This window comes from Oxyura jamaicensis, chromosome 1 (genome assembly GCF_011077185.1).
Source record: "Oxyura jamaicensis isolate SHBP4307 breed ruddy duck chromosome 1, BPBGC_Ojam_1.0, whole genome shotgun sequence".
Classification (NCBI taxonomy): domain Eukaryota; kingdom Metazoa; phylum Chordata; class Aves; order Anseriformes; family Anatidae; genus Oxyura; species Oxyura jamaicensis.
The window spans coordinates 76,929,156-76,941,519 of NC_048893.1; the positions used below are offsets into that span (position 1 = coordinate 76,929,156).

Below are 12,364 nucleotides of genomic sequence, written 5' to 3' on the forward strand. Positions count from 1 at the left end.
TCAGCTAAGTCAGACCTCTCTGTGGCAGAACGGGATGGGGATTAGCTATGAGTGGTGGGTGCCAGACTGTTGATTTCCCCTTCAGTATCACACAAGTGGGTGCACAAGCACCTCCTGTTGTGGGTGTGGTGTTGTTCCTCTTCACCCACAGCTCCTTAACTCTGAGAGTTTTCTGAGAGTTTTTTTTTAAGAAGGCTTTAGTTTAAGTATTTTATGGTCTTTAGATTCTTAGGAGTTTTTTGGATGATCTTATCATACTTGCAAAATCTGCTGTTAAAGACAGTCATTTTTGTAACACGGATTTTCTATAAATAACAGGAGTCTGTCTGTGTGGTCTATTTTTTCAGTAAAAAAGTTGAATTTTAACATGTAAATAAATGTACTCTGAATAACTTTATAACACAGATTTAGACTCACATTTAGTTCAGCGCTATATGTGTGCAGTTAATCTGAAAGGAAAAAAAAGGCAGTTTTTGGATGAAACACCTTTTTTAAATACAGTAATACAGTTTGCATTAGCGTAAGATCAAGATTTTTTTAAAAATTATTATTATTATTTTTTGTGATAGCGTACTCGCTATTAATTCAGTTGACTTAGTGAAGCAAGTGGTACGAGCACTCCTGTTCCAGTCCCCGAACCACACGAGTCACCTTACTTTCACTGCTCCTGCCACCTGCTGGTGCTCCCACAGAACAGCTCAGGCGAGGTGGATTCAGCACATCTGGCTTGTATTTTCTATTAGCTTTTGTTTTAAGGTTACAATGTCTCCATGCACGTAGCCTTCGTTTTTGTGTGTTCTGTTGTGGATCTTTGTTTTAAATACAGTGTTGTTGGTTTTGTGTAGTGCTTATAGAATTGTTAAAAAAAAAAAAAGTAATTTTTTGTGTAATAAAAGGAATTAAAAAAAAAATATTTCTCTTGACAGAAAAAAAATAGCATGGAATGTATATAATTTCTATATTTCTATCCTAAACACAGATCAGCTGTGTACAACTCCCAGAGAGCCCGAGATCTCTTCTTATTATATTATGATTCTATATGAAATGGTTATTACAAGTGTAGATTAAAGAGTAGGGTCTGTATCCTTTAATTCCTGAATCCTTGGGCATTGTAGTGCATTTTCCATTTAAATAATTGCTTCAAGGTCTCATGAAGAAAAGCTCAGTGCACATCTTGAGAATAATATTTGCAGTGATATCTGCTTCTTTCTGCAGAAGTTCTGAAATTCATGCGGATTGTCACACACCCCTTAGTGGGGTCTTAACTCTGAGAACCTCTAGTCTGTACCCCAATGGCAAGGCTTAGATGCACCTGCTGTGTGTTTGGGAAGTGGCAGGCAGGGCAGGATCAGCTCACACAGCCATTTTGTGTATCCTCCACTGCAGGATTAGCTGTGTGAGCAACATATCAGGCAATGCAACTTGTAGTGGGTTATGATTTCCTTAAATTCCGTCTTTCCCTCTGGTTCTCCTTCCTCAATTCCATTCTACCCAATATAGTGCTTGGGCTTATTGGATTCTCAATACTGATACTTATACAGAGCTCTGCTAACACTGTTCTATCTTTTGTCGTCATCTGATATTAGAAAGAGACTTATTTATGCCGAGGAAAACCTGTCAGAAAATTGAGGCTGGTCAAAACGTTAGAGTAAGAGTAAAAGTTCTGATTCGTGCTTTGTGTTCCAAAATGTCTAAATGGTTTTCACATCACTGCCTGCAAATGTAGGCATCCCCTATCAGCTTCCTTCTCAGGACTTCCTAACCCTGAGTACACTGAAAGCTCTGGCAGAGAGTTCTGAGTGACTTTCTCAAGCCCTGAGATAATGTTCTTTACTAGAAATACATCAATGAAAGCTTTCCTTGACTAAATAGATTTCTTGCGGATTAACCAACCCTATGCGACATGGTTTCTAAGCTTTGTAAAACCTCTGGTTGGCTTGTTCTGGCATGCCTCCTGTTTTACCCTTGCCATGGATTTAAAAAAAAATAATAAAAAAAAATATAAATAAATAAAAGTAAAATATCATTTTTATTGTCCTTTCAGATTCCTGTAATGTCTTAAAGTACATAGATATCTCTATGTGCAGGTGGCAATATGTTTCTTTATTACTGAGGGTCTCAGCAAACTTTTATAAAATGCATTTCAGAGATTTCTGGTTGACACATTTTCCCTTAGAGGTGTCCTAACCTACTTTATATGTTCTCACCCAGAACCTGGACTGACTGTGCAAATTAAATTTATTGTTCCACAGTGCATTTTTTCACTCTTATCTACCTATTCAAATGGATGTTAAATGTATATAGCTCTTTATAGGTAACTGGTGGTTTTACCATGCTAGGCAGCTGAACACCACAACTGCTCTCTCACTCCCCCTCCTTAGATGAGGAGGGGAAGAAGTAAAGGAAAGAACAACTCATGGGTTGAGATAAGGATATTAAAGGAAAAAACAATTATTAAGGAAATATTATTATTAATTAAAAAAAATAACTAAGGGGAAAAAAAGGGAAAGGGGAAAAGGGAGGGGGAAAGGGAAAACAAAACAAAACAAAACAAGTAAAGGCTATGTGGAAGTGCAAAGGAAAGAAATTACTCTCTACTTCCCACAAATGAGCGATGCTTGACCACGCCCTGGAAGCAGGGCCTCAACGCACGTAGCCAGTGTTAGGGAGGAAGACAGACGTTTTTGCAACGAGAGCCCACCCCTCCCCTCTTCTTTCTTTTTCCACCTATATTTTATTTTCCACCTTTTATTGAGTGTGACATCATATGGTATGGAATATCCCTTTGGCTGGTTTAGGTCAGCTGCCCTGGTGGTGTCTCTTTCTTACTTTTTTGCCCACCCCCTAGGAGGGTTAGAGAGAGTCCTGATGCTGTGCCAGCACTTCTCAGCAGCAGACACAACACTGGTGTGATACCACTCTTGTCCTAGCTACAAGTGCAGAGCACAGAACTCTATGGGCTGCTGCAGCGAAAGTTAACATCCCAGCCAGACCCAGTACAGTAACTACATCTTTAAAATCAATGATTTTTCTCTCTTTAATGAGAGAGACAAGTGGCTGAATAATGATGTACGTTACTGGCAGTTTCTGAGTATGCTTATTACCTCTTGGTAATCAGCACAGGAGTGACTGTTTCAGATTTGGGCTTGCTATAGTGTTTTTCCAGACAGCAAACCGCTGGGAATTCAGGTGGTGAGAACCAACATATTCTTGATCAAAATATTTGCACTGTTTATTTCTCTGTGTTTAAGTACCATTAACCTGGGAAGGAAGCCACTTCTATGTATTTCCTAAAATATTATCGGTTCCCTTATTATCACTAAACATCTATCATGGTAAGTAGTCCACTGTTACTCTCACAATAGCTTGTGATAGCATTTATAACATCTGAGCATTTCTTGTGCATAAAACAATAGTAATTCCTCATCTCATTCATGCATACTTTACATGTTTTGTTAAATTGCTACACTACAGTCATTTCATAATCTCATTTCATAATTCATGCATCTCCTTAGATTATTACTGTTAACAGAGTAACCAACTTATCTCTCATGTAGTCTTCTTGTTTTTCACAGTAATTTTTCTCACCCACTCCCACCACTAATACAACAGTGATCAGGATATTAGATTATTAGCTTTCTTTCTAACAATATTTCTATTTATTTATTTTTTTCCTTTCCACGCAGCACATGGAAACATGGATTCCCTCCAGTGAGCCCTGCAAGATCTGCACATGTCTAGACAATAGGAGAGTAAACTGTACTCTCCGACCTTGCACTACTACCAAACGTAAGTTGTTCTAGCTCTGAGTATGATTGGACTTGAACTGTTTTTTTTTGTTTGTTTGTTTTGTTTTTGTTTTTTTTAACCTAGCATTTTAGTTCTTATCCAAGCTTATTTTGTGAATGTTTTCTTCTCACTCCAGCTGTTCAGTGTGGTCCCTGTGAAGTTCCTCGTCTGCGCAGGGACCCCAGCCAGTGCTGCCCCGAGTATGAGTGTGGTAGGTTCTCATAAACTGTTGGAATCTTCTTGGCACGTTTTTATCAGATGTTTCAAAGGTATAAAATCTGCATCTTTATTTCACACTTTTTTTTTTTTTTTTAATTTTTAATTCCCTGGATGACTGAGTTATCATCTGTGTGGAAAAAAAGAAAAAAAAAGAGGAAACTTCAAACTTGATTTTCCCCTTTTTAAAAGATGAAGAAGGGAATAGAAAATTGTTTTTATTTTATTTTATTTTTATTTTTTTCCTAAGTGACACACTAAAAGTGTCCTAAAAGTGTCCTTTTTTTTTTTAATGTTTTTTTTTTTTTTTTATTTTTTTTCCAAGTACTTATTTCTGTGTGATCTGTGTTTGCACATTAAGTACAAAATCAGAACTAGGATCTTCATAACCTAAACTTGAACTGTTCCCCTAGCTATTTTTGAAAACAAACACTGACCTGCTGAAGTCTAACTTGCTTCATATTTTAACATAGCAGTTGAGTGCAGGGAATAAATGAAATGGGGATGTACCTGCATGTGTACGTCTTTTCTAGAAGACTAACTAGTCAGGCATGGTCTTGACCACTCTATTTCTCTTCTTAGTCTGTGATCTAGTTTCCTGTGATTTGCCTCCTGTCCCTGTCTGTGAGTTTGGCCTGCAGCTTGCACTGACCAACCCTGGAGAATGCAGACCAAATTATACATGTGGTAAGATATGTATGTGTATATTTCGCACTGAGTGATACTGGAGTGCTGCATTTGAACAACACGGACAACATCCTCGATGCACTACATTTTCCCTCTGAAAGATTTTCTTTGGGAGCCAGTAGACATACAACGATTTCACAGACTCGAAAGAAAGTTATTGTTGGCACTTTCTGAGTACACTGTTGAATTAAGGAAAAGACAAATACTGTACACTTGGATATGTATGCACTGACCCTTATGTTTATTTTATAAATCTTTCTGTATATGAGAGAAGATATATATATATATATATATATATTTGTCAAGATAGGAACTTCTGAACCTGCAGTACAGTCTTTGACCTGGGTCTTTTATATCTGTATTACTTCTTTGTTTATTAAGTAGATGTATAACAGTTTGCAGGAGCAATTAGTGCCTTGCTGCCAGGGAACTGTCCTGTTAATTTGCAGTGCTCTGAAATTCTCGGTGCTTAACCTTTTTCTGCTAGCTTGTAACAGAGAAGCATGCAGTCTAGTTCAAAGACCTTTCTGCCCACCACATCGGGAGCTGACTGTTAAGAAGACAGAGTGCTGTGATAAATATGAGTGTACCTGCAGTTGTACTAACTCAACAGTGAGCTGCCCTCCTGGATATATATCTAGATCACTCACCAATGACTGCGGCTGCATAACTACTACCTGTGTTCCAGGAATGGTAAGCAGGATGAACAGATAAGATTATCTTTTGCATACGGAGGGACAACATAAGAGTGTAGATAGATATAAACAAAAGACCAAACAGACTACCTGAAAATGATACATTTTTAATATACATGTCTGTGAGAAAAATGCACCCTTGCAACATACTGTACTTGTTTCGTAAGTCATTTTATTCTGATGTAACCAACACATTTTTTTGTGACTTTGAGATACTCAGATAATCATACCTATATGAAACCTTTTGAAACTTCAAGGCCATTCAGGCATTTGGAATTTCAGAGGTCATTCTGATTTATTTATTTATTTATTGATAACACGTATGTCCTTTTGGATGAGTACAGTTACTGTATTTTAGAATTGCATACTTTCAATCCTATATTAACTTTATTGACATATTTGAGACATCTTGTACCTATACTCCTTGTGTGCCTTGATTACATTTGCCTCTACCTGATGAGGCATTGTATCTTACATAAACTACAAGGCCACTTTTATTTTTTTTTTTCCACATCAGTACCTAACTCTGTTAAAGCTTCACAAGGATGAATTTTTCCTAACTTTGCCAACATTTTATTAAGTCATTATATTATGTTAACCTTCAAGGTAAGGTTGCTTAAGGAAACGTTGCAGGGCAATATAACCTGTTCACTAAAGCAACCTTACCGAGCAGCTTAATATAGAGTTACTCTGTTTTCCAGCTCAGGAGATATAGGCTTTATTTTCTACTCCTGAGAAGTTCATGACCTTGCATAAGTCATTTTATTTCTCTGTGATCTACTTTCTACATCTATAAAATTAACAGACATTCATGTCTTTAATAATGTTGTAAAATTTACTAATAGAGAGTGCAATATAAAAGATGGCACTGCTTTTGTGGTAGCTGTGGTGGCCCAAGGATGCAAGAATGAATGCTTGTACCCCAAAGTAGTATATTTTCAGATTAGTTGATACAGTTGGCAGAGGTTTTGTGTGTGTGGCTCCTTCTACAGGACTTGCTGTTTATCATCTCTAAGTGTTGTATCGCATTATACTTACAGTGAAACTGAGTCAGATCCTGGGCAATTCCACTGAATGCAAATAAAAGTCTCCAATTCATTCTTTACAAACCAGCAGCTTTGTCTGTGCTTACTTTCTTTTCCTCAAAAGAGTGGCCACAAATTTAAGATCTTGTGTTTCCACTGGCTTCAAAATATTAATAAAACTTAAGGTGGGTTTCATGTCTTAAAAATCAGCCTTCTGAAGCCAGCAGCATGTTCTTACATCAGCACAGTATTCTTTCATGTATAAATTGTTGTATTCCATTTCCTGTCTGGACGCCTACCTGGGCAGCCTGCTCTGAGGAAACTGCTTTGCAGTGGGGTTGGACCCGATGATCTTTCGAGGTTCCTTCCAACCCCTACAGTTCTGTGATTCTGTGATTCTGTGATTCCATAGGTGTGTGTGCACAACAACATTGTCTACCCCATTGGGAAGACGTGGGAAGATGGTTGCAGAGAATGTTCTTGCACTAGTACAAGAGATGACATTACAGGACTTCAGATGATGGAATGTCGTGACAAAATATGTAACACTTTCTGCTCTCGGGTGAGTAACATTACTCACACAATGAGCATCTGCATTAGCCAGCAGAGTCCTGACAGGGAACTAAAATGATTCTTTTTAAACCTGCATGTTTAGAGAAACTAGAGAAAAATAGAAAATATGTGTTGTAGCAATGAATTTTCTTGAGAACAGAGTCCAAAGGGCTTAAGTATTACTTTATTTTAGAAGAGAAGTTATGCTGCAAGTGTTAGAGACCACCACAAATATATTTTGCCTCTTTCTAAAACTTTCAGTGTATACATAGATTAATTGAGACTGTTCTTGATGGTACTAGCCAATTCCATTCAGGAAAAGGCATATCTGACTTGAAGAAGCTCCTCCCTACTCCGTGGTCCAGTGTTCACTGTCTGTGAGTTCAGATTCAGAATATTCTCTGTAAATCTTTTACTGACCCAGGGTTTTTCCCATAGGTTGTCTCTCCCATGAACTGTGAAGTGAAGCCAAGAAGGGGCTCTTTCTTATTTTTCTTTTTCCCTCAGTGCAGAGGCAAAGATGAGCTAGTTAATAGTATGTAAATATTCAAGCTGCTTAGCTGCTTTTTAAATGTTTATATTGGGCTCTATATTGTATTACCCCAGGAAAATTTGATGAGTTGGCTAAGCAGCACGTTTTCCAGATGCGTGTTGTAATATCAGTGCTTTCAGTGGTACTGAGGCCAATATGTCTGCATGTTGGTCTGTGACTCAGCAGTGTCATTCTGTAATGACACTCAGCTGGGATTTCTCAGTGGGAAATTAAGGGGAGAGCGTGCTACAGCAGTAGCTGTAAAACCTTTTAAAAAGGGGGCATGTAGTCTGCTTCTGTGTTTGATTCACTGTGCTGGCTGGGATGCTTCTGGAATATCTTGGGTCTTCCAGTGCTGAATGTGAAACAAGAGTCACTTGATTTTTTTTTCAGCTCGAGGAGAAACCATGCTCTGTTTGCTTGGAAATACAGTGAATTTCACAACAAATATGTCATACGCTGTTCAAACCGAGTCTTCATTATAAAACTTTGCAAATACAGCTATGAAAAGTTAGAGGCGTTCTTTTTGCTTTCAGAAAGATATTGACAATGTGTCTGGGAGTCAAAGACTGTCAGTGGGTATAGAATATGTATGTGCAGCACCTCATGGTTGAGTTAGCAATGCTGTAGAAACTCTGTATTGACTGATTTGTTTTAAATTTAAACTTGAATTTACATTATCTTATTTTAAAACAGTTAATCATTTATTGCAAATTTGACTATGAACATTTCAGTTATGCAAGCTGTATGAAAAGCAATTATCTTTTCTCAGGTCTATTAAGCTAATTGTCACTTGGCTTACAAAAAATTTCAAATGCCTTGATGTCATTGTATTTTTAAATATAATTTAATTTTCAGCCTCTTTGTCAGAACAAAGCTGTACAGAATATATGTATGTGCACATGAGAAGGTGTGAACTAAATATAAATGTTTTTTTGAACGTGTCCCTGTGCTGTGACTTGAACAGTATATAATTGTGTAGGACCGGAGCAGAAAATCAACCCATTAGGAAAAAAAAAAAAAAAAAAGGAAACAAAACAAAAAACCCACGCCCCCCCCCCCCCCCAAACAAACAAACAAACAGACAAACAAACCTCGCAACCCAAACTACTGCTCTGTAAATATAGTGTTTGGTCAGAAAAACTTAGGTGCCCAATGCAGTGAAAACAATGAGGGTAGTTTACAGCTTTTGCAAGAGAAGCCTTTCACTTTCTGTTCAGTTCATAAAAGAGACTCATTTTGAGTATGGAAATGATTATGAAATATTAGATCTGGCTTTATATTGGCTTACAGCCATAGTTTTATCAGTACTCTGTTATTCTAATAAAATATCATTAATACAGAGCTACAGTTTCTTTAGAAATAAGTCTTAAGCACTGCAGTCTCAAAAAGCTTTTCTTTAAACAAACAAATAAACAAACAAAGAAAAAAGGTAGGAGGAAATTATTCATTTTGGAACTTTGTCATTTCTTCTGTTTCTTTAATGGCTATCAAAGTTGCAGTACCAAAACAGTAGCTGTTGGACAACCTGTAGAGCTCAGATTTTATTTTTCCTTAGTTTATTCCTGATTCAGCAAATTTATGTATCAAGAACCACAGAATTTCTGTAATCCAATTTGAATTGACCCTAATGCTTATTGTCCAATTCAGATTAGATGACACTGAACATTGTATTGGTGTTAAAGACAGTTTAATTGTAGATTATTACTAAGATGGTGTTTAAATTCCCTACTCTTACTGTTACTAATTCAGTTGCCAGGTTTTAAAGTTGTGAAGTATCATTTTTTCCATGTCATCTGAATTCTGTGAAAACAGTTTACAGTTTTCTACTTAGTGATACAACAACAAAAACAAATACACAAAATACAAAAAGTCTCACCCCAAAACAAAACAAAACAATAACAAAACAAACAAACAAACAAAAATTCCCAACAATTAAACACTTAAACTAGCTCCTTCACCCTGATGAGTGAGTGGTGCTACTGTTCTCCTGTGCTTGACAAAATCAAATGCAAATCTGATCTGTTATTTTAGAACGTAAAGAAACACTGTAGAAAAAGAATGGATGTTTCATTAAAATGAACCAAGCCCCAAATTCATTGAAGATATTTAAATTAATAGCAAATACAGCCTTCTCATTTGCAAACCAGTTGTGGGTTTGCCTCATTACATGTCACAGTCCTCTCACTTTTGTTGTCTTGTATCTTTCTCTTACGGAAATTTTGAAAGCAAGCAGATAATTGTTGTAATTATTGCATCTGCCACAAGGAAGAGTGGTGTCTGTACCTTCCTACCCTCCTGGAGCTTCTTCAGTAACAATTTGTCTAAGAGTACATTAAAGTCTATCCCTTTGGAAAATCATGGTGATAAAATGGATAACAGCTTTCAAAACATTAAAATGCCTAGTGTACTAAAGTGAAGGGAGCAATTGCTTTCTTAATTTCTATACGTGTTCTTGAAGTTAGGTACATAATAAGTGATATAAAAGAGTGCAATTTAAAATATTGGATAATTTACAGCATTGCACGGTTATGAGAAGAATGAAGCATAATTTTCTGGGATAAGTGTTTAAGACAAAACCATTTGGCTAAGTGTGTGTAAATTAATTAGTGTAGATATTCAAACCTTTTGATGACTGTGTTAAATTAAAATAAAGAACATCTGTACCCTATGTGGAAAGGCATAGTGAATTATGGTTGTAATCGATGCTGATTCTGAAATCCACAGCTTTAAGCTCCAATATTTCAAACTGATATTCTCCTTTGAAGAAGCAGAATTTGACTTCTACATGTAAAGCATGGGAGTAAATGGGTTAGTAGACCATATTAAGGAGGTCAAATAAGTTAATTTCAAACAAAGACTGTTGTTTGAGGATTAGATATGATCCTATTTAAAAATTGTGAAAGTCTTGGTGAGAAGTAATTTCAGACATCCCGTTAGGATTTTCAAGCTTACTTTATTAAGAAAATTAGAATCATAGAATATTCCAAGTTGGAAGGGACCCTTAAGGATCATCAAGTCCAACTCCTTGCACCGCGCAGGTCTACCCAAAAGTTTAGACCATGTGACTTAGTGCACAGTCCAAACGTTTCTTAAATTCAGACAGGCTTGGTGCTGTGACTACTTCACTGGGGAGCCCGTTCCAGTGCACAACCACCCTCTCAGTAAAAAATCTCCTCCTGATATCTAGTCTAAACTTTCCCTGCCTCAGTTTCACCCCGTTCCCGCGGGTCCTATCACTGGTGTTTATGGAGAATAGGTCACCCGCCTCTCCACACCCCCTCACAAGGAAGTTGTAGACTGTGATGAGGTCTCCCCTCAGCCTCCACTTCTCTAGGCTGAACAGGCCCAGTGACCTCAGCCGCTCTTCATATGTCATCCCCTCCAGGCCCTTCACCGTCTTTGTTGCCCTCCTAGGAAATGATACCTCAATATTCGCCTATCCTAGGAAATGATACCTCAATATTCTAGAGACTTTTAGATAGATAATTAAGTCCTCACTTGGTGTAAATGAGCTTAGCTCCAGGGAAATCTCTAGAATTATGCTGATTCATCACAACTGAAGATTTTGCTTTCAGCATTCCAAATTCATTTTTATATATCCTATTAGTTTTTTCTCAGTCTCTTGTTCTTTTCATTGTCTTTGGTTTCTCTAATGCTCTCTTGGGACTATCATCTCAATATGTAAAAGGCAAATACTGGAGCCTTTTTAAAAATACTGGGTGTTGAGTAATACTTTCCATTATTCCTTTCCTATGTTGTTGGCCAGAAGGCAGCTGACAAGAGTTTTCTGGCCAAAACCTTAGCAACCATGAAAAGATGAGCTATGCATCCTGAGCAACATTGGAATGAAACAGGGGAGTGCACAAATGCACCAAGCCATAGACTGTGCAGATTGCTCCAATAGTCCTGAGTGATGAGGCCGAAATGTGCATTCTCCAATTGCTAAATAATTAATCCGTGTACCTCTTCTATTTGTCACAAAGCCAAGCCCCAAATCAAAAGCAGGCTTAATTCCACCCACCATATAGAATAATGTCTTAATCTGTGTAATTTCATCTTCCATGTGGTAGAGCCAGTTTATCTCTGCATTTATGTGATAAAACAGCCAGATCTGGTGGCAGAGCTGAACACTTGTCAGGTCCTCTGTAGCAGTTGCTTATTATCACTGGTAAGTCTACTAAGGATACTTGCTCAAATGCAAAGTGTGGCTGGTGTTGCCTTATTCCCTTAGGCACATGGATTTTGTAGTCCTGTAGACAGGGAGTTCCAAGTCAATGTGACAGATGGGCAGACACATACTGAGGGCTTCTTCTAAGTATTAACACCCTGTCTGAAGTTTGAACTCTGTGTTTTAAAAAAAAAAAAAAAAGGAAAGGAAAGTCAGGATGTGAAGGTGAAGTTAAGCAGTAGATCCAGTCCAGAAAACTCAGAGGATGAAGAGGATGAGCAGAATATTGGCTAATGGCAGAAAATAGATTCTTGAACAAACCAGAGCATCTCAACAGAGTCTATATGCTAGAAAATGTAAGATAATAAAGGAAGAGATGGAAAATGCTCTGGTATGATCCTGGTAGCAAGTAGTCTTTGTACTTGGGTCATCTAATTAAAAACAACAATAAAAACCAACACCTCAAAATACACGATATTTTTTCCTTTTCTTAGATCTAACATTAAATATTAAAACTTTTAGTCATAAAATAAAGGTATTTTTAGTTCCGTGTGCCCAAATTTTCATGGTTTAAATGCAAAAGTTAGGGTTTTCTAGTAGGGAAATTTTCTAAAGCTATGGAGGACGTATGACAGCAGGGAATCGCTGTCCTCTTTCCTCCTTGTGTACAGGTGGCTGCTCTGCTCTTTGAGGAACT

General features: G+C 37.4%; 1 protein-coding gene across 1 annotated transcript in view; it reads left to right on the forward strand.

Annotated features, from left to right (window-relative positions):
• The window catches only part of VWF (von Willebrand factor), a 146,943-nt gene that overhangs the window by 112,993 nt on the left and 21,586 nt on the right, over positions 1 to 12,364 (forward strand). Inside the window, exons 40-44 of the mRNA XM_035315439.1 lie at positions 3,687 to 3,789; positions 3,926 to 4,000; positions 4,588 to 4,692; positions 5,180 to 5,385; positions 6,825 to 6,974. Of these exons, the coding sequence (XP_035171330.1) occupies positions 3,687 to 3,789; positions 3,926 to 4,000; positions 4,588 to 4,692; positions 5,180 to 5,385; positions 6,825 to 6,974 (639 nt within the window). The remainder of the gene's footprint in view (positions 1 to 3,686; positions 3,790 to 3,925; positions 4,001 to 4,587; positions 4,693 to 5,179; positions 5,386 to 6,824; positions 6,975 to 12,364) is intronic.